General features: G+C 40.6%; 1 protein-coding gene across 2 annotated transcripts in view; it reads left to right on the top strand.

Annotated features, from left to right (window-relative positions):
* The window catches only part of Il1rap (interleukin 1 receptor accessory protein), a 138,752-nt gene that overhangs the window by 41,873 nt on the left and 74,964 nt on the right, over positions 1-21,915 (top strand). For both annotated transcript variants that reach the window (XM_012516829.2, XM_023700913.1), the window contains exon 3: positions 4,587-4,651. In XM_012516829.2, coding sequence (XP_012372283.2) covers positions 4,587-4,651 — 65 coding nt within the window. The remainder of the gene's footprint in view (positions 1-4,586; positions 4,652-21,915) is intronic.

Below are 21,915 nucleotides of genomic sequence, written 5' to 3' on the forward strand. Positions count from 1 at the left end.
ACTGAGCTATCTCCCCAGCCCCTCTCCTCTTCATCTTCTTAAGGTGTAACTGTAGGTTATTGATTTGAGATAGTTCTTTTCAAATAAGCCTCTAATGCAAAGAATTGTCTTCTCAGAATGTATTTGTTATTTTGTATTTTTATTTTTAATCCATTAATTTTTTTTTCAAATTCCTTTGGAACTCTCCTTTGGGTTCATGGGCTATTTCACTGTAATTCTGAAGTGTTTAGCAATTTTTCCTCTATTTCTGTTTTCTATGTTTGCCTCAATGTTGTGATTAGAGGACAAACTCTGAAGATCTTTAAATTTGTTACAGTTTGATTTGAGGCATATGATACGACATTTCTTGGTGAGTGTTTCTCTGTACTTTACAAGAACTTGCTGTTATTCACTTTTTAGAGTTCTCAAAAAGCTACTCCACCTTTTATGCCCATGTTTTATAGATGTGTTCAATGAGAAACATAGGGTGGAATATGCTTCTTCCATTTTTGCCACAATTGCAACCTTCCATGTCACTTTGCGAAAAATTTTGGTTGCTGATGAATGCTATTCTGAAGTAGTCTTTATAAAGATCCTGTTATCGTTCAAAACTATAAATTGTGTGAAAATTGGTGGCAAACATCCTCCTATTTTCCTACTAAGGGCTACATAGGTTTTGAGAGCTCTAAGAGGCAAGTAAGAGCACATTCTTTTTTGTACAAAGGATAAATACTAGGTTGGTCTATGTCCTTAAAGCATTTGTTATATTTTAGGTAGACATCTCCATGAAGCTTGCTGAAATTTTCAGTACTTGACATAAGAAAGATGGAAAAATATTAATGAGGTCAGAATAGACTATTCAAGGGACTAATTTGGTAACAGGATAACTTTTCCCCAATGAAGATGCTCATCTAAAGTATGTGCCTTACGGTTAATGGTCAAGTTTTCAGTAGATGGATCCTAGCTAAGAGAATCTGGCAGCCATGGTAGCAATGAAACAAGCAATAGTTATTTCATAGTTACAGGAGGATTACAGAGGACAAAACGAGGTTCCTGGAAAATAGAACTGATAAGCGGAGGACTGAAGGTCCCAGCCCCAGCTAGGCTGGTGAAATTAAAGGAGTAGCTACTATATGGAGCTATATAAGGAATCAGAGAATCGGAGGAAGTCCATTCCTGTCATTTGGTGAAGTGCTTCCATGCAGAAGCAAGGTTGAACAAATGGCTATCCAGAGCAAATGCCAGCTCTGGGGCAGAGCAAACTAGTGTCACTCTGTCACATGCTGGGCTGATGAGAGAATGTCAGGGTAAGTTACAGGTCAAGAAATCTTTAAGTTTATCAAGTGTGGAGAGTCGAGACACTAGAAAGTTCATAGTGTCTCTACACAGGGGTAGATACTCATGTGTAGCATACACACCTGAACAGCCTCATCAGGATTTTCATTAATGACATAGAAGTGAGTACATAGTGAAACGTCTTGCTTGATAACATACACATCCAACTAGACCACCGGGAAGTAGTGGTGTCGCATACGAAGAAATACATAAGAGGGGTATGAAAATAGTCATATGATAGAATAGATAATTCACAGAATTTATTGTACGTCAAGTTGCAGTCACCTGAAGCAAGCAATTACCAAACTAAATGATAATTCAAACACTGTGGACTTACATAAGCAGTTTCCTTTGCCTTCTGACAATTTCTCCCTCTTTGATCCTCTACCCCCTACCTTAAAAAGAAAAAAAGCAAAAGTCTATTACTGTTGATAGCAATTCAGTTCTAAAGTTGAATGCAAGACAGTGTTAAAAGAGCCAGCATCCTCCTCAAGGATTCTGTCCAGCCAACTGCCACCAGCCTTGGCACCTTGAGTCTCCCACAGTTGGCCTGCACAAACATACTTCTTTCTCTTTGCTTTATTTGAATTCATCACAGGGAAAGATGAACCCTGGATTTGTGTTTGCTCAAAGGTTATCTTTAGATTAGCTTTACCTTGGTGACCTGAAGCTGCTGCCTTTGTCCTGATCCAGTTACTCTTGGGAATACCAATTAAGATCCTCAATCACACTAATTAGAATGTCTTTGAAGTGTTGCCTTAGGAATTCAGCAGCTTATAAACAGGCAAATTGTGAAAAATCTAGAGGTGTCTTTCTTTTTTTTTTTCATAGCTGCAAACAATGTGGGAGGCCAAAATACTTTAGGATAGCTGAAGAGTGGGGCTGAAATTACTGCACTGAAATACCTAGTTGGCCTTGCTGACAAGGATTAATGCAGAATTATTAATTACTTTTATTAATGACTTAGCTGAGGACATAGGTGGCATGCTGATCAGGCTGGTAGGTGGCACAACGCTAAGGAGATAGGGAACAATTACTGCAGTGACCGACGCAGGATCCAGAATGATTCCCAGACAGAATTAATGGCAAGCCATCCACGACCTGCCTGGCAGCCTGAGCCCCGCCAGGTACAGCATGGTGATTATATCATTCCTGTAATCAGAAAGCATCAGGGATTCCTTCTTTTCTATGTAAGTTAAGTCCCTTCCTTCATCAGCTCTTTTGTGCCTTGCCATATTAAAAGAAAAAAATCTTCTGTAGTTCTTTTTCTCATACACTGCAAGGGAGCCAAACTAAATTATTTATAGCCCTTTTCCTATTTATGCGCCATGTTTTTATTGCTTTATGAGCATTATTCTCCACCAGAATTTTCTTCTTCTCATGTATACTTTGCGTCAGTTCTAGGGAATTGGGCTGAAGCTTGCGCAGTTAGAAAGCCCCTCTTATGTTTAGGTTTTTGCCTGCCTTGGCTAGAGCAATAGGTTTCTTTTTCTCATCTTCAATAGCACGTATCTGCTCCTCTCTATTTTTGCCACTCCTTACTTCCTGTTGCAGTTACTTGTTACACACTTTACAGGTTGTTGTGAGCATCTGCTTAGTGTTGTGAGTTCTATCTGATACATCATTGTGTTCCCTAAGAGTGCTCGTGTGTATGTTTTACACCGAGTTGATGATACTGAAAGGGTTTTGCTTGGGGTGTACCAGTTACACAGGAGCGCCTTGACAACAGGGCCTACATCTTTCCTGCTCTGCCAGTTGTTTTATAGGGATTTGTAAACATCAAATGCTCAGTACAAATTTCATTTCGGGTTTTGTGGTGCTAAGGACTGAGCCCCAGGCTGCAGACGTGGCAGGCAAGTGCTGTGCTGTGCCTCCCTCCCAAGGCTCAAGGAATGATGGGAAGCAGATTCCCATGAGGTAACACTGTAAAGATTGGTGAGGAGAATTGTGGTGGAAAAAGGAGACACTTAGTCTCTGAGGTAACGTATTTACTCGTGGTACAGTCATAAACTCAACTCTGCTCTGTGGACACTGAAGGTACAGAAGGAGGCATGATCTGAATCAGAAATTTCTGGTGATGTATGTGGTAGGACAGGTGACAGGCCTGGACACCTCCACCGTCCTCTCCCATAAACAGCCTGGCTTTTTTTTGGCAGCACTACCTTTTGGGTCCATGTGGCCTTCTTGCAAGTGACCCATTTTGCTTGATTTTATATGGACACACTCTATCAAATAGTTCTTTGGCCATTGCAGGCTGGTGAGTCATTGTGGTTGTAAAACTTGTGGTGTAAGCTGTTTGAGACAATTCCTGTCACCATCCTGGTGCAGGTACAACCCCTTCTCTATCAGTTTCTAGAAATGAGATTTGGAGAACTTATCAAGATCGCTGTGAGCAATCCTATATGGACAGTATGTTTGCAAAAAGCAGAGGTCTGGAGCATAGACTTTCTGAATCGTCTAGTATTTCTCATCCTAAAGAGGTTTTTGTTTGTTTGTTTCTTTCTTTTTTAACCAGAGGGCAGCATGTCTCAGACAGTAGGAAAAGAATACTTTGTGGAGTTGTTCAATCTCTAGGTCTTTGTTAAAGATCACACAGCCAAATGTTGAGATATGCTTCTTACTGGTTGGCAGTTTTTGCTGGTTCGCAACAGGAAGGCTAAACATCATAGAAATTGGACTCTTGCCTCCTCCTTTGTCTTTTCCAATGAGAAAAATGGGAGCTACAGGACATAAGGTTTATACATCTCCCTTCATGTAAATTCAGAGGGCTGGGGACTGCAGGTTTAGTTTGAATGCAGGATTTCTTGACTTTCCCATGCATTACTGCGAAGGAAGTGTACCTAGACTGTAAAATATTCTCCACTGAGAACAAATGAGAGGAATTTGAAGCAAGGTGAGAAGGTCAGATGTAACTGCCAAAAATGTGACTTTTGGTCAGAAAAATCCAGGTGAGTATTTTTATGTTAGCAACTATAGTTCGATAATTTAGTTTTGGACCCTGAGAGCTGAGGTTCAATCATGGCTTTACCACTTGGTTATATTATTTCAACATGTCTGAGTTTCCTTCTTTACGTATAATTTGAAGATTGAAGACAAAAAGACAAAGGAAAACATATACCATCTTAATGTTTGGTTTGACAACTAACCTTGTTAATATTATAAAAACACTGAAACAGTTCTTAGTTGTAGTCCACATGCAAACACCAGGTCTTACTATCTAAGCACTTGAAGGTCACAAGGACCCTCACTCACCCTCACTTTTGTATTGACAGGATGGGGATTGTGTGGTGCACCCTGAGCCTCTGTCTCTTTGGGATCCTGCAGAGTGACGCCTCTGGTAAGTGAACAGCTGTTAATAATCCATTACAATTTAAGGTATATGTAGTGCAGCAGCTCTTTCTGAAAAGGAATCGCAAAGAACATCATGCTGTGTACTTCCGCTGATGTAGGGCCCATGAGTTGGGAGGAACTGCTGACATTTCCCCTCACAGAACATGGTGTACTCGGTTGTCATGTGTAACTACCAGAAACTTTCGTCACTTTTAGCACCCAAGTTAGAGAACTGCTTCTTTGCTTTGCCCTAGGCTCTGTGAGGCAATAGGTGGCCATGAGGGGAGCACCCTCTTTTCCAAACAGGAATCAGCCATGAAGGCCACAGTGGCTAAGAGTCCAGGCAAGAGAGGGAGAGATAGAGAAAGAGAGAGGGAAGGGTGTAGAGGGAATTAGTTCCTATCAAGCTGTAGGGGAAAAGAAAAAGGAATTGTCTGTAGGTTCAGGTTCATTTTTTCTTGGATGTTGTTTCAAAAGATGAGCCAAACAAGCTTTTTTGAATTTGAAAAGCCAAACTCAGCCATTACAAATTCAGATTGTGTGAGTCCGAGGGGAAAGCCCACTTTTCACCCCAACTCCTGTCCTCCTCTCCCCTCCCTCCCTCTTTCCCTCCCACTTTGTCTCCCACTCTTCCTTTCTTTGAACAAATAAACTCTGCTATTACAAACCCAGGTGATAAAAAATCAGAACCAATGGCTCACCATTGAGGTCTTTTGCTTCTTCCCACAATTTCTGCTCCAGGTCCCTAACCAAGGATCATCTATTCTCAGCCTACTGTATATTCAAATGGATGAAACTTCTAGAAAGATTTTAGCCTATAGAACTGACAAGCATCTCTTTTTCATTTCTGTACATTTCTTTGGTCCAGTTGCAGGGTGAAACAGAAAATCATTCCTGCAAAATTCCTTTAATTATAGTACAGGAGACATAGGGATCCTCATTTTAGAAAAATCGCATGCATAAGTGCACTGAGTATGATGGCCCATACTTGGGGTACCATTAATTTCTGTTCTGTGTGTGAGGCCTTCAGAGGTGTTATGTCAGTGATTACATAACTGTGACCCCAGTCTCTCCAATCCAGGCCTCACATGCATGGATCCCGGCCCTTCTACCATCCTCGTCATCTTCGCTGCGCGCATTTCAGTTTCTCTGTCACGGAAAGCATTGTATTAGACACCAAAAATAACTGTAGCAGAGGGGTGTAACTGGGACAGGGTTCAGTTCAAAGCTGAAAGTAGAGATAACATTTAAACTTGTGGGCCTTTGAGACTTTATAGAGCAAAGTATGGATTATAACTAGGCCCGATCCTCAGCAGGGCAGAGCTGGGAGGCCTTAGAATCCCAGCCTCTGTCCGGCTTGGCTGGGTGTCACATTGGATGCGTGAATGCCTTGACATTGTACTTTTTATATACTTTGACTCTAAGCCTTCATTATAATTTTTCTTATTTGATTTGATTTAGTTTGATGTTTGAGTGTTATCCACTCACAGAGGCCTTTTGTGACTATTTTTAACCAAAATAGTTGTGTTCACCACTCTGTGTCCCTCTCCATTGCTTTAGGGTTCTTCGTACCCCCTGTTTCCTGGCTTTCTCTCTTTTCTCCTCTCCTGCTCCTCTTCCTTTCTGCTCTTCTTCCCCAGCCCTTCTTCCTTCCTCTCCCTGCGCCATCCCTATTTCTGTCCCTCCTCCCCTGCCTTCTTTCCTTTCCTCCTCCCTCCCTTCCTTCCTTGTTCTGTTCATCTCGTCATTCTCTCCCTCTGATTTTGAGCGACCAGCACAAAGACTTGTCTCTTTCATTTGTTCTCCAAACTTGCAAAACGATAACCAGCACAGAGCAGATACTCTCAGTGTTCAATGGTTAAATGGGTATGTTTTAGTGTTTGCTCTTCCCACCCTCAAACCTGGCCAGTATGTGTTCCATACTAGAAACTCATCCTTGCGTTTTCATGTCCTACCTCACTGTGAAGGAAGGAAAGGGGGAGGTGAGTGTATTTCTGTTGTTGGGAGATCAGGAATCCCCAGAATCAGTGGTTCTGGCAGTGCTGCTTGCGGAATGACCTTTACTGTGATCCACTCAAGGACACCCCTCCCCCCAGTTCTCCAAATGCTGTGGGTAAGTGAGCTTTCTACCCAGGAACTGTGACTCATACTTCTGCCAGGGGAAGCCGCCGTCTTGAATAAGATAAGTTCTCATACCAGCCCCATTGAGTCACCGCAGGAGCAGGAAACATGTTGTAATCCCCTAGGCCCATCTGGAGCGTACTCATTTGCCTGCCTCATGAAGAGGTATATTGTGTTCATGTCGGCGCTGTACTTCCTAGCTGAAGGGGGAGGAACAAAAAGGAAGCGTTGTGGACAAAAATAAAAGAGGCAACTGGCCCTTGGGAAAAAACGGATCATCGCACATCTTGAGGGATAACCGACCCCTCTGTGCGTGGAGGTATTGCCCTTCGCAAGGATGGAGAGGCCTGCAGAGGCGTCCGTGCAGCGCGAGGCGCGCTCCGTGCTTCCGGTTCCCATCTGAATGAAAGTACAGATTTGATGGGAGGATCAAAGGAGGAAGATGTGCTGAGATCGCTAGCATGTTCTCTGCGCATGTGGCACCAGCAGGTTTGTTTTTTTGCTCGGAACTGTCCATCGATCCCCTCTTTAAAGAGAGGCTTTCAATTTAGAATAAAAAAGCAGCAACGGTGTAAGAGTTCTGTGTCGTGCAGTGATGTTCAAGTGTAGTGAACCAGCTTTCAAGGCACAAAATTCTGACTTCAGACTGGTTAGCAAAACTGCAGTTTCTTTCTCCCTTCAGAAGTGGGCAAGCAACATTTTTTTCCTCTGGCAGTGATAAATACAAATAAAAAATAGTATTATTTTCTTTTAAGGAATTAAAGTTTGATAATTATAATAGTGATAATGAGAGGGTTAGGCAGAAGAAAGTTGGAAGGGAAGGAGATGAAGGAAAGAATCAAGACATGTTATAGATAGGTATCGGTTCTACCAATGAAAGCAATTATTAATTATGTACTGAAAACATGTGCTAATTTAATTAGTTGATTAACTAAAAACATCCAAGATGCCTAGTCAAATCACTCAGAGAACAGCATGCTACTTAGCATAACTGTGACTTCAACTACTTCTTCAATTCCCAAGACTCACGTTAATTTTACTAAACGTTTTTCCTATGGGCTCTAATAGATTGTCAGTAACTTAGAAAGATTAAGGAATCACTAGAACCCTTTTTAAAGGAGTCACAGGTAATTATATTGCTCAATGTGGAAGAGCTACTCAATAGTAAGTTTCCTGATGTTTACACGAGGGGCATCTTAGCAAAACCAGTCCCCTTCCTTCAAGACAGGTTCTTCAGGAAAGAACAGCACTGTGCTCCTAACTTGCTTGTGGTTGTGTACTGTGTTTCTAGTGTTAAGCCCAAGGAAGTTGCCATTTGTAGGATTTCGAGAGGAAAACTTCAGTGCCTCACACGTGCCACTTTTGGTGTTCTTCCCATCGAAGGAGGTTTGGAAAGCTAAACTCTTAAAGATGCCTTCAGAGGAGAGATCAATGTTTAGAACTTGGGAATCCACATTGGCAAGATTAGTGTTACTGCATCGGAATGGTGAAACTGGAAACTGAAGCCCCATGAAGATAACATGAGTGTGTGGTGCTCATGGTGACCTGCCGCCAGAACTGGTTTCTGAGCACTTGGTTTAGCTCATGGAAGTAAAATCCTCTGATTCCTTTTCCATTATGGTTTTTTTTATGAAGTTCATAGAGGGTAGATATAATCTATTGATTTATTAGGCATGAAGTACATCATGCAAAACACTTAAGTAAAAATGACGTGGTTTGCTAGAAGTTCAGAGACATTGCTTTAAACTGTATTTCATTCTGTGAGCTGGTTAGTGACTTTAAAGTGGTTATTTCATCAAGTTTTGTCACTGTCTTGTGCCTGTAAAACAAATCAAATGACCACCTAAATCACAACAGCAGTAGGCCACTAGTACTTAATTGTTCCTAATGACAATTGTTATGACAATTTCCTTCCATTTTCAATCTCACATGCTTGACCTTTTTATACTGTGGAATCCACAGTGAATAAGGAAAACCTCTCCTTTTAAGGATCCTGTTGTCAAGTTTGAGAGAAAAAGAGACAGCAAATATTTAATTGGATACCGTAAGAGGGCACAGAATTTATTCAAGCTCTGGAAAGTTGTTGGGCAAGACTTTTCAATCACAGGAAAGCGTTCTTTCTTAGGATGAAATATATCTCTTATATGGGACATCACACTGCAAAGGAACAAGAAAAATAGTGTGAAGACATTTAAACTGAGCTGGGAGGGCAGGTTAGGAAACACTGGAGGATAGGAATCCGGTCAAGAATAGAACATTCTTGTGTCTAATGCATTTAAATATAATTGGCTAGTGTAAGGCAGTGTGTGTGTGTGTGTGTGTGTGTGTGTGTGTGTGTGTTTTCAATATGTCTTATTTCTGCAAGGACATATGATATTTTTAATGCTATGTAATGGTTCTTTCAGCTTCTGGTACGAGTTCAACTTGTTGCCAGCCTCAATGGCCTCATTTTATTTGAATGTGCTTTATGAAAAAGTCCCCACTGAGATGGACTTGTGACATTCAGTCCTGTCTCTGCTGCCCGTGGCCGATCATACTGAACATTCTTCATTTCTATGCAACTTAGTCCAAACATTTGGAGAATGTATGAAGAATACCATTTCCTTTTATTCTCAGACCTAAAGGTCACTGGAGTCCCAAAAATCTCACCCAGTTGTCCTCTAACTGCTGCCTCTCAGCAGTAGATCTCTTCCCTCCTTTTGGTCAAGCTGCATTTTGGAAATACATAGATGATTACTTTGAAGTTACTTAACACTTTCCAAGGATGAATATTCCTGATTGAAAAGAGATTTGAGTACCACAGCTTATTAGCTTGATGCTGACTTTGCAAATAAATGCTATCTTGTGTGTTGTGCTGATTCTGTGTAGAAAAACAGACTACTTCTTCCTTCATAAGGCCCTGTGATTGCAGTGCAACTAGAGTTTTTTCGAAGGAATCCATGGATGCATCAGGTTATGGGTCGCAAGGGCTGAATCACCTTGGCTTCTTTCCCTCCCACCTCCCAGGGGGTTTGTCTCTGTCCTGTGGAGGGGAGCTTTTAGGCCCCCAGATCCACCTTAGCAGTGACTCCTCCAAAGCCAGTGCCTGCCCATTTTTATTCCTCTGTTATGAAATTTTCTTTCCTGCTTAGCTAGTGAATGTCTTTGGGAAATAAAGTGAATTTCCACCCATGATGATGACACAAGGTTTGCTGCTTTCCTCCACTGCTTGTGCACGCTCAATCTCATCTTTACTTTTGAGGGACAAAGCGAAAAGTGTACACTTCAGGGCGGATTCAGGAGCCTCAGTCAGGTACATTCAGGCATGATCTGCCTTCTACGTTTATAAAAGCTGATGTGCAGAATTGTCCTGCTGCGTTTTCCTCTGTTTTAGAGGAAGTAGAAAGACTGCAAACATATCATGGTTAAGAAAATAAGGCAGAGAGATACACCAATCAAACGCTAATTGAGCTTTGACTGTATTCTATTGTTTTCATTCATTTTATTTCTTATCTCATAGGATTCAACATTCAGGTATACTAGTACATTATTGGAAGGAGGGTATCATTTGATTACAGTGCTCATAGGTTTGGAGTAATACTGTAAAGCTCTTACCCTTGACCCCAATGTTTTATCAATCCAAGAGATTTTCATAGTTCAGAAGTGCTCCCTGAGGGAGTTAGGAGTGTATATTTGGGTACGTTCACCACGGTCCTGGCTTTTGCATTTTCCCCTTAGCTAATGCAGCAGGGTATCGTGGTGAAGCATTCCAGCAAGACGGAGTATGGGAGAGTAGTTACTTACTGTGCTTCCTTTTTTTAAAATTTGTTAGAAAAACTTTATGCATTTAGGACAGGGTCTACAGGGTCTCACTACACAGATCGTACTTTTAGTGATCCTTCCTGTTTTCAGCCTCCCAAGTGCTGGGATTACAGACATGTGCCACCATGCCCATGGTGGGTCTCAATCACCCTCTCAGCACGCCCCGGGGGCAGGGCCTACAAGGCAGGCCTAGTATCAAACCCTGAGCCCCTGCGGATTAAGCAGGTGCTTTAATCCGCTGAGCTATCTGGCCGGCCCAAAATGATTTTTTTTAAAAAAAAAATGTATTTAGTACAGGGTCTACAGGGTCTCACTATGTAGATTAGACTCATAGTGATTCTCTTGTTTTTTAGCCTCCCAAGTGCTAGGATTACAGGTGCGCACCACCAAGCCCAGTCTCAATTGCACTCTCAGTGCGGCCTGGGGACAGGGCCGGCAAGGCAAGCCTGGGATCGAACCCAGGAGCTTTAATCCACTGAGCTCTCCAGCAGGTCCTTATGCTTCCTTTTAATAGTAAACACTCAAGAAAACAAACAAACAAGAGAACAAAGCCAACATGTCTGTGTAAGTCACTAATGATTTTTTAAAATTTAATTATTTGTCTTTTTTCATTTACTATAGTAGGTTTTTTTTGGTGGTGGTGGTGGTTTTTAAATGTATTTGGTACAGGGTCTCACTACACATCTTGGGACTGGTAGTGTTCCTCCTGTCTCAGCCTCCCCAGTGCTGGGATTACAGGTATACACCACCACACCAGTCTCGATAGCTAGCTCAGCGCACCCCAGGGCAGGCCTGGCATAGAATGTTGTGCCAAGGATTGAACTACAGTTCAGGTGCTTGCCTAAGCGGGTGCTTAGCCCACTGAGCTACCTTGCTGGCCTTACAGCTACATTTACAATATAGAAGTATATTATCTTTTAAAGCAAAAATAGACATGCAGTTATTGTTCCTAAGGTGATGGAGGCTATTATTGACCATTATTTACTGAAGTTTTCTTTTCCTATTTTACTTGGAGGAGAAAATTTTAATGGCTCACCATAGACTAGTTTGATGTTTAAATGTAATAAACCTACTGGCTTTAAATTGGTGTGCATGGTTAACTTTAAAGATCTATAATTGCCTGGATTATCTGGGATTTCAGACTGCCCTAAAAGTTGATTAATGGTACTGATCTTTTGGTATTCAAAGAAAAAACATTAATTTTATATTTTCTAATTTTCTTTGGACTCCTTTGATTTATCCTGTCTCCTGGGGAAAATTGAATTTCTCTTACGCAAGATGGTCTGACATCCTCAACTTGATTTTAAGTGCCTCTTCAGCATTTTCTCCTGTCCACTGACAGTAAAGGAAAATGAAGAGAAGAAGGTAGAAAGGGCAGAAGAGAGGAAGAGGAAGAAGCAACAACCAGAAAAAAGACAGTGAGAAGGGGAGAGAAAGGAGACTACAAGCAAAAGATAAAATAAAGATACAGATATCGGCTCCCTACACAAATTTGCTTGATCTGACTTGAGCCCGGCTATGTACTTTTCAGTTTCCAAGATGCTTTCTTTCATTAAAGTATTGGTACTTTTTTTTTCCTGAACTGTACGTTTGTTTCTTTCTTTGTGTAACTCTTTTTTTCATTTTTAAATTATTATTTCCCTCCTTAGTTTCTCAAAGTGCTGAGAGGAAATACAGTGCTTACTTAAGACCACAAGTGTCTTTGCATTTAGTGGCGCTCCTGTAACGCTAGGAGAACTAGGCTCTTTCAGTCCACGTGTGTGTGCTCTGGAGGAAGAGATGGTGCAGCCTAGCTGGTCATGGCTTTCACAGTAAGGAAGGAGAGGGGATGGTAGGAGTGGACAGCAGTTGAAGGTAGAAATAATCCGCTGCTGCTTGCAGTGGACCACTATCGGATGTCCTTGCTGGTACTGCGTGTTGCTTGAGGCTCAGTGTAAACCCAGCCGATGTTCAGGTCTAGGCAGAGGATGTAGCTTTCTGAGCAGAATAATTGAAATTTTGGAAACAGTGAATAGGGCTGTCAGTAAATGGAAGTGTTGGGGGATCCTTCCCTCTCCCTGTGGGCAACATTGATGAGACCCGAGGAGGTTTCAAGAAAAAGGGAGGGTGTTGCCCTCATTGTTCCAGGCTACTTTATTAAAGCAAGTCTTGCTTGGCTCACCTTTAGTGTGCTCAGCATCCTGTTACTAAGGACGTTCTTCCTGTCATCTTCAGTACCGTGATAACTGATGACTGCTTAAGTAGCCATGAGACATTATACAGTATTGATTTTGGAATCACTAAAGGAAGATCATGTTATGCTAAACATGATTCTAAATCCCTTTTCTTTTAATTCTCTGAAAATGAATAATAACTAGAGGGCATATGCATGTGTGTGTGTAATAGAGTTAAAGGAGGTATGCAAATGAAACATCATTAGTTAAGTTGAGATATATTTATGTGACATATAAACGACTGAATTTTCCCATAGGGTGAAGTGATGGTTTCTTTTATCCTTACCAGTGAGCAACTCCATCATTTTGGCTAATAGATTGCAAACCTGTACTGCTGTTTGGTTTTAATATGCATGGGATGGGGAGATAGCTCAGCGGTCTAAGCACCTACCTGGCAAGTGCAAGAATGCGAGTTCAATTCCCGGTACCGCATGCCTTGTGGGCTTTGGAACCCTGGGTGTGCAGTGCAGGCCACTGAAGCCTGGCATGGTGGTACACGCCTGTAGGATGATCATTACGAGTCCGAGCTGTGCAGTGAGATCCTGTACCAAATACATAAATACACCATGCTCACAATGCACTCTTTGTAACTAGAACTCTTATTTTCAAAACACGCGAACCAAAGCTACTGTCAATAATTAAGGGGATAGAAAATACACATTTGAAAAAGTATATCCAATTAACAAAACAGAAATCATAAGTTGTACTTTTATTGATGTAAATGCTATTTTGATTCACTGCAGGCTTTCTGAAACATACACAACATTTTTTAATTATAGCCATCATTCAGGTTATAGACACCTTTCCAAGTTTACAAATGTTATCCTAAAGGAAATCATTTCTAAAGAGAACAGGTTTGCAGGCAGATGAAAGGAAGGAGGCTTGGTGCAGGTGCAGGGGCGCTGTGTGCGAGCTGGTGGCAAGGCTGGTGGCTCCAGTGCGCTGCTAGGGTGCTTTGGCATTATTCATTTAGCTTCCTGGATTTTCCATTTTACCCAGCTACTGCAGGCTCTGCCCTTCCTCTGAGATGTTAAGAGACTTAATAAATAATGTTTACATGGAGCTCAGAGGTTTTTGTTTAGTATTCAGCAGTGTACTATACTAGGAAACTCTTCGTAAAGTCTAAAAGTGTCTCTCTGTGTGTGTGTGTGTGTGTGTGTGTGTGTGTGTGTGTGTACACACATGCACACTACACTTTGGCAATGATTATGAATTTTGAAATTGGATTGTAATTTTACTCCAAGTTCCATTTTATTTTTGAGAGGCTTGGAAGGGTTTATCCTTCTCAGAAATTGTCACTTTTTCATATGTGTGACAACGAGCCGGAATAACTGTCCTGTGGATTTGGCAAGTACACAGAGGCTGGGCAGAGGGATTGTCACTGACAGACGCGGAGGTAAGCTATTCTGTTTACCACAAAGTCTGCAAAATTGAAACCCAACCATGTTAATACACAAATCCTCTTCAGTCCCTGGGAAATCTGTTTCTCAATAAGCTGGTTAGCCATTTTAAAGCATGTGGTACCTTTGTCACAAAAGAATAAGTGTGCCCCTCTTATTTTGAGACTGCACCCTGCCATTTATTAGAAACAAGCCAAAGCTTTATTTAAGTGCCACATCTCGGGAGGCTGCTACTTGAAGATAAGAGATGAAAGCCCGCACTGTATCAGATGTTGGTTGAGCACCTGTTAGGTGCAATTGTTCTATAATGAAGAATATGATGACATACAAGGTATTTTGTATTCATTCAATTAGTCATCATATGTGAGAATGTGCTAGTGATTGCTTGTTTATATTAGTAAGTTATTAAAGAGCAAAATCAAAAGTAATAGGAGACCAGGAGATAGATCTTCTGCAAACAGAAAGGCTACTAAGAGTTGAAGAGAGGAGAAGAGGAGGGAATTGAAAGGGGATAGCAAAGAAAACAATTAGACATATTTTGTACATGTGCCAACTGTACATGGGGAATATAATCACTATGTACGTCACACATGGATCAATAGAAATTTAGTAAAACTATAAAAACTATGTAGAAAAAGAAAGAAATTATTTTTGATCTTACGGCACTCATGGTCTTAGAGGAAGAGATGTAAATAATAGATTACGGTCAAAAATTCTATGATGGTTTTGTCTAGAGGATTGTATGGATGGAAAGTAATGAAACAGTACTGCCCTGTCTGGTAGCAAGGAAAGATCTGTGTAAAATCTCTCCACTGAGAATGGAAGGATAAGGAACAGTGGCTTCTATGTGATGCAGAGGGAAAAGCAGCGTGAAGGAAAGTCCTGCGGCCTAAGGATCATTCTAGCAATGTTTCAGGAACTTCAGAACTAAGGAACAGAAATCATGGGGTGAAGGTGGAAAGGTGGGGAGGGTCCAGCACATACTAGGGGTGCTTTTACATTTTCCTCCATTGCAATAAAAAACCACTGAAAGGATGTGAGCGTTGCCCTGTCATCATCCAGCTGAGCCACTGAATGTCCACCCTGATTACTATGTAGGAAGTAGGGCAAGGAAGACTAACTCCTCCCAGTATAGTGAACAAGGTCACATAGACTGCCTTTTGCCCTGCAGTAGGTACAATGCTATATTTTAAAATAAAGATCTTTAAAAATGAATTACTCAGTTGGTAAGAAATTCTCAGAGGCCCAAAGTGAAGTGAAAACAGAAATCTAGAAAGGAGAGGAAGCCAGGTGTCGCAGATAACCACCAGGTAACTCCTCCAGTTGGCCCTTCAAAGTGATTTGACTTGCTAAGTCATTTGAATATTGTTTAATAAAATTGAATTCCTAACTTAACATGCACCCCAAGACCAATTTCAGTTGAACAAATATTAGAATGTAAAAAAAGAATCCCCTAAAAGTGATAGCCATAAATGTGTGTAAACATTTACATAAATTTGGTATAAAAAGTAAAGCCAGGGCCCCGGGAGATGGCTCAGTGGAATAAGTGCTTCCCTGGTAAGCGCAAGGGCCTGAGTTCAATCCCCATTTCCACCGGAAAAAAAAAAAAAGTAAAGCCATATTAATATGCTGAGCTGTAAAGGGCTCAAGTCAACAACTTCTGACATTGCCAATTCCATGGATAACCCACTAATATTATGGACTATTGGACCATATTGGATTATTTTTCTGAATTCACATACATAGAAGATTTGAATGGCAATGGAACACCCATCTCTGACAAACCTAAACAAAAGAGGGGGATATAAATGAAGGTCCATTTTGTGATGAAAAAATATGTATCTGTATATACAAAATAAGATAGATGCACAACTACTTTCTCTTGGTTCAATGAAAAGAAAGATTTATACTAATAGTGTTTAGACAAGATATCTGGTCTGCATCTTGTACTGTGAATAACCACTACAAAGACAACAATATGCAATGCATTAATTATTGTAATTGTCATACTAACCTGTTTTGAAACTGTCTCATTGCTATTTCTTTCTCAATAGAATTAATAAAAAATAAATTTGGATTAAAGAAAGCCTTACTAAATATGTGATTAAAGGAAAGAAAATTTAATCCATTTGATCACATAGAGATTGGGAAAATTACCAGAGCATCCAGCTATTATAATTTACAGGATGAATGATCAATTGGGAAAATATAGATAGTGGCCAATGTTTAATGTCATCAGAATATGAGGTCTTGTATCAAAAAGGATATGTTTGATATCCTTCAATATCAAATATATAGTGGGAACAAAAAGAGCATAGATTTGAATTTGGCAGTTCAGAAAGTTCCAAAATTAAAACCAAGCTTATTATACCTGATGAAGCTCAGTTGCCCGAGTAAGAAAAGAAACACAGCATTGAAATTCCAGTTTTGCTTCACCAGCTCGATAAAGATTAACCAGGGTAATCTGGCACGGCTGAGGAGGTGGTGACCTAAGCCAGGAGGGTGTTCTGCACAGAGGGAGGAGTGGGTGAGAGTGCAGCTGCTGCAGACTCGGGTGTCTGATGCAGTGTCCCTGAAATGCCCCCCTTCAATCTCATAGGGAATCTTCCACAAATGCATTCTAGGAAAGCAGCATGATGTACTCATGGCTGCATTTTTCATAAGACTTTTAAAATAGGTAAAACTGGGAACAATGTTAATATTTTTATTGATAAGCTACACTTAAATGCATGCTGTGTCAGCGAAATAGGAGTCTGGGGCCATGTTAGAGTGCAATATGTGTTTATAATTATTGGTGTGACATTGAGCTTATGAAAGATGTTTCTGTGTAAAAATAAGCACCGTATGGGCTGGGGAGATGGCTTGGCGGTCTAAGCACCTGCCTGGCAAGCGTAAGGACCTGGGTGCGATCCCTGGTACCTCTAGCTATGCAGGCCCTGGAGCCCCAGGGGCACAATGCAGGCCACTCAGATGGGGAGGGGAACACATGGCTGTAATCCCAGCACTGGGGATGCTGAGACAGGAGGATCAGCATGAGTCTGAGCTGCATGTGAGACCCTGTACTAAATAAATAAATAGTCTAAACAAATTTTAAAACAACGCAAAACAGGTAGCATAAAGTAGAACTAAAATGAAACGTTTAAAAGTGCAGGGCTGTTCAGTTGCTTTTTGAGATGGAGAGTACAAGCTTGTAAGAGCCAGGAGTTCAATTTTCAGGTATGTTTGGGCCAGTTGTCAGGTATGTGGTTGCTAGAAATGAACTTGGGTTAGAATATTTATGTCATGGAAATTGACCCATCAGTGGTACAAATCAATTCCTCCTCACTCTCCTGCTGGTGTGGTTATGAACGTGCAAATGTATGTGTGCATATTGTCAGGTATAAATACTTTTTTCTTTTTTTTTTTTTTTTGGTGGAACTGGGGATTGAACTCAGGCCCTTATGCTTGCCAGGAAAGCACTTTTTCCACTGAGCCATCTCTCCAGCCCACGCCCACGTAGCAAACCTTTGGTAGCTTATACATGCGCATCTTAACAGCACTTATCTTTAGAAAATGGAATCATATTCAGATTTATTTCCCATTTGAAAATAATTACTTGTTATCTAAACACCTATAATCCTATTATATTTATCATTATGAATTCAGAGTCACTTAACTTTGAAGAGTAAGGAAAAATAAAGATCTGAACTCTTAGAAAACTGGAAAGCTAAGCTAGGAGTATTGTGACAGATGCTGTTGTCTACACATTGTCATTTCTGTTGTAGCTCTAAATTGGTATATTAACAACTTCACTATTAGAGAAAAGACTTTAATGCTCATTAAGTGGCCTCAGTCGATCCCTCAGTTAGGTGTCTTGGGAGGGAAAAGTAATGTTGTTATTCATTTTCCTGCATTATAGCCATGGCTGATATTCGCTAGGTATATAAAGTCAAGAAAATATGTAATAGCTACACAAATACTTGGAAGTTACAATCAGTGAGCACTTTCCCTCATCAACATTTGCTAATTTGGAAATTAGTCCCCAAAGTACCCACATTACTACCTAATTTATATGCTCCTTTAAACATTTCCATTGCTTATAAGAGTTCTCCCTTTCATACTTGGTTTTACGCTTTATAAACACAAAATCAGCCCCTCAAAATGTGCTCAGCCAGCTGTCAACATCTTAATTTCTGTAGGCTTGACGGTGCCTGTGTTAAAGAATTGAATACCTTTTGCTTCATCTGCCAGCATTCCTGAACTTCGCCATGCAAGAAACATGTGTACTACTGGGTTGGCACTGTGTGCCAGAGACAGTTTGCATGATTTTATTGTCTCTGATCATCAGAGTGGTAAATGGTATCACACAGTGTTTTCCAATTTAAAAATGCTTGAATTGCTTAATCCTCAGAATAACACGAGGAAGTGCAGCCCTTTACCAGGTTTACGGAGGAGACAATATAGGTGTGGAGTGGTTAGATAACTTAGCCAGGGTCATGGAAATACTCCCAAAACCCAGGACTTGAACCCGTGTCTCCCTTACCAGGCCCATTCGTTCTTTTCTGGTGGACTCATGGGATTTCCTACCCTTTCCCTACTAAGGACATCATTTATTTTATATTTTTCTAAATGCTCAGTGTGTTGCAAACAATCAAAGTAGACATGCTAGCCCTGCAGCCTTTGCTGCGAGCTCATTTCAGAGCATTTCCCCACCCTAAGAAGAAATCCTGTATCCACTGGCTGGTCTGCTCTGTCCTTAGCCATAATCACCCATCCTTGCATTTTCAGTTTCTTTTCTTTTGGAGGGGCAGGTTGTATGCTGGGACTCAAACTAAGGGCCTTGTGCTTGCCGGGGGGGGGGGGGGAAAGCAACAACACTGAACTAGGTGCCTGGCCCTCTGCCTTCCCTTCCTGTGTGTCTGCCTATTGCAGACAAGTCCAGTCATTTTTGTGACTTTTTATTTAGCATATAACTTCTTACTTACTAAACCTTTCATGGCACATCCAACAAAGAATCATTATTTGGTTACATTTTATTGAGAGATAATATTCCCCTTTTTTATTTTCTCCACAGACGTTTATAATGCTTACAGCTTTAGGCTCTTACAATTAATAATTCTGCACATATTTGACTATGTTTTTGTATGAAGTTATGTTTCTATATCCTTTGGCTATATATCCTGAAGTGGAATGACTGAGTTAAGATGGTCCTCTGCTTAACATTTTGAAGAACTGTCAAACTGTTTTTGAAAGTCTGCACCAGTGCAAATGGCTTTTTGAAGAACTAGAGATAACAGGTGACTCTCACATTGTGTTTGGTATAAAAGCTTTACAGAGTGACTTCTGGAGCTATGATACATGGCATAAGAAAGGAAAGACAGAATCAGGTTACCTCTGTGTTTTGGTTACAATGAATACCACCTCAGTGAACCTATGACTGTAGAAATCTCTTTTGAATTTTTAATTTCAGTTTCAGTGAATATATATATTGACTGGGATTGCTGGATCATATAGTAATTCTATTTTTCATTTTTTAGTAAGTTTTTGAGTGTTTACCAGAATAGATCAAGACAGTGTAGTATATACAATAAAAATATTCAGGCTTAAGAAAGAAAATCCTGCCACTTGCAGCGATACTGAAGAACCCAGAAGATATGATGCTAAATGAAATAAGCCAGACATAAGGCAGATACCATACACATGAGGAATAAGTATAGTAAACATCATAGAGGGCAGATTGGTGGTTGCCAGAGAACAAAGATGAGGAAATAGGGACAAAGTTAAGTTAGATGAGTCCATGCACAAGATCGCCTCTGCAGTTCTGTCGTTAACAAGACTGTATTGCGTACATGAAAATTGCTAAGAGGGTAGTTCTTATGGGAAGTGCTCCACCCGTGTAATAACAATAAAACAATGGCAATAAAGAGAGAGGGACTCTATGGAGACAGGCTTATGGCAGAGACTACAGTGGCTTTCTGGCATCTGCTGCTCACCTCCCAATTCATCAGGATGTACACATTAAATAGGTACAGGTTTTTGTAGATCAGTGATCTGAAAACAGTGGGATAAGGAGTTGGAAAAGGAGATGGTGGTGAATTCACAAATCTTTGTAGGTCTTAGGTCCTTAATCTTTGATCCAGCCGAGGAGAAACTAAGCATTTCCTTTTTTTTTTTTTTTTTTTTTTTTTTGCTACTGCAGCAAGATTAAATCTCAGTGCTAAGGGGGAGGATCAGAAAACATTCTGGGTCACAACGTGGTCTGTGTCATTCACAATTCTCTCTATGTAATGCGGAGCCAAAAATTCTGGACTCGAATTGTATCCTGGCTTATATGATTCTTCACATCCTTAACTGTAAAATGAACATGATAATATTGCTTCTGCCTATATGACAGTTGGCTTGGGATCCAGCGAGATTTTGAAAAAAAAATCTGTAACTGAAAAAAGAAAGCTGAGGTGACCTAGAATGTGTTTAGAAACCAACATCACATATTTAGCTGACAAGTACCACTGGTCCTCTGTGTCACAGATTAAGATCAAAGATTTTGAGGTGCAAAAAAAAAGATTTTGAGGTACTCATTATCCACATGAACTCATATTTCTAAATATGACCACAAATTGTAGATATATATTTGGTAGGGCTGGGCAGGTAGCTCAGTAGACTAAAGCACCTGCTTAGGCAAGCCCAAGGGGGACCCAGGTTCAATCCTTATGTGATGCCAGCCCCGTCCCAGGGGCATGCTGAGACTGGGCGTGGTGGCGAGTGTCTGTAATCCCAGTGCTTGGGAAACTGAAAACAGGAGGATTACTATGAGTCTCATCTGTGCTGTGAGACCCTGTAGACCTTGTACTAAATCAATCAATCAATCTATCTATCTATCTATCTATCTATCTATCTATCTATCTATCTTTCTTTCTGCTTACCAATTTCTAAGGGTTCAAAGGCAGGTACAAGTGTCATCTTCAAACCTATTTGCTTAAAAACCAAATTCTGGCCCAGGGATTCTCTGCCATTCATACTGGTTTTAATGACTGTAAATCTGCTGTCTTATAGTATTTTTCAGTTGTGTTTTTAAAATATACTTGCAAAAGAAAGAAAATTTATTCATTTATTCAGTAGTGATGTCTTGAAGCATCTGCCAAGCATGGGATACAATGGTGAGCAAAATAGATTTTGTTCCTTTCTGTAGAACTTGCAATCCTTTTTTTTTTGGCTGAATGTCTCTTTGTCTCTGTTACTCATCATGATTTATGAATGGCCCCATTACTATGTTTTATTTAAAAGTGAAGAACAAAGAGGAGGTCAGGTTTTGTCTAAAAGTATGTGAAAAGTAACACAAGGAATTTTAAAGATCTTTGTGCCACAGTTCACCTCTGGCTAGTTCGCTAAGTGACCTTGTGTAGTCACTTAACCTGTCTCAATTTGCTTTTCCTCATCTGTAAAATTATTCAGTTCCTTCGGAGTAGCATGCTAGGAATCCATAACAGAAATAAGTTTGAGGAGAAGAATCTGTGACTGGAGTCACCTTACTTTTTCTTAGCTCGTTTCTTACCATTTTAGCTCCTTTTTATGTGGTTCTGTCCACTTCTGTCACCCTAGTCTGTCACACTGACGGCTCTTGGACCTTTCTTTAGTGGCTTCCTAAGTGGGGGCTCCTCCTTCCCTTTCACTCCCTACAGTGCGTGCTCCACACACTCTTGGGTAGTTAAAATGCTCGGTCAAATTGCTGTGCCTTCCAATGAAAATCCTTCAAACAC

Source organism: Octodon degus, unplaced genomic scaffold (genome assembly GCF_000260255.1).
Source record: "Octodon degus isolate 3935 unplaced genomic scaffold, OctDeg1.0 scaffold00128, whole genome shotgun sequence".
NCBI classification, from domain to species: Eukaryota; Metazoa; Chordata; class Mammalia; order Rodentia; family Octodontidae; genus Octodon; species Octodon degus.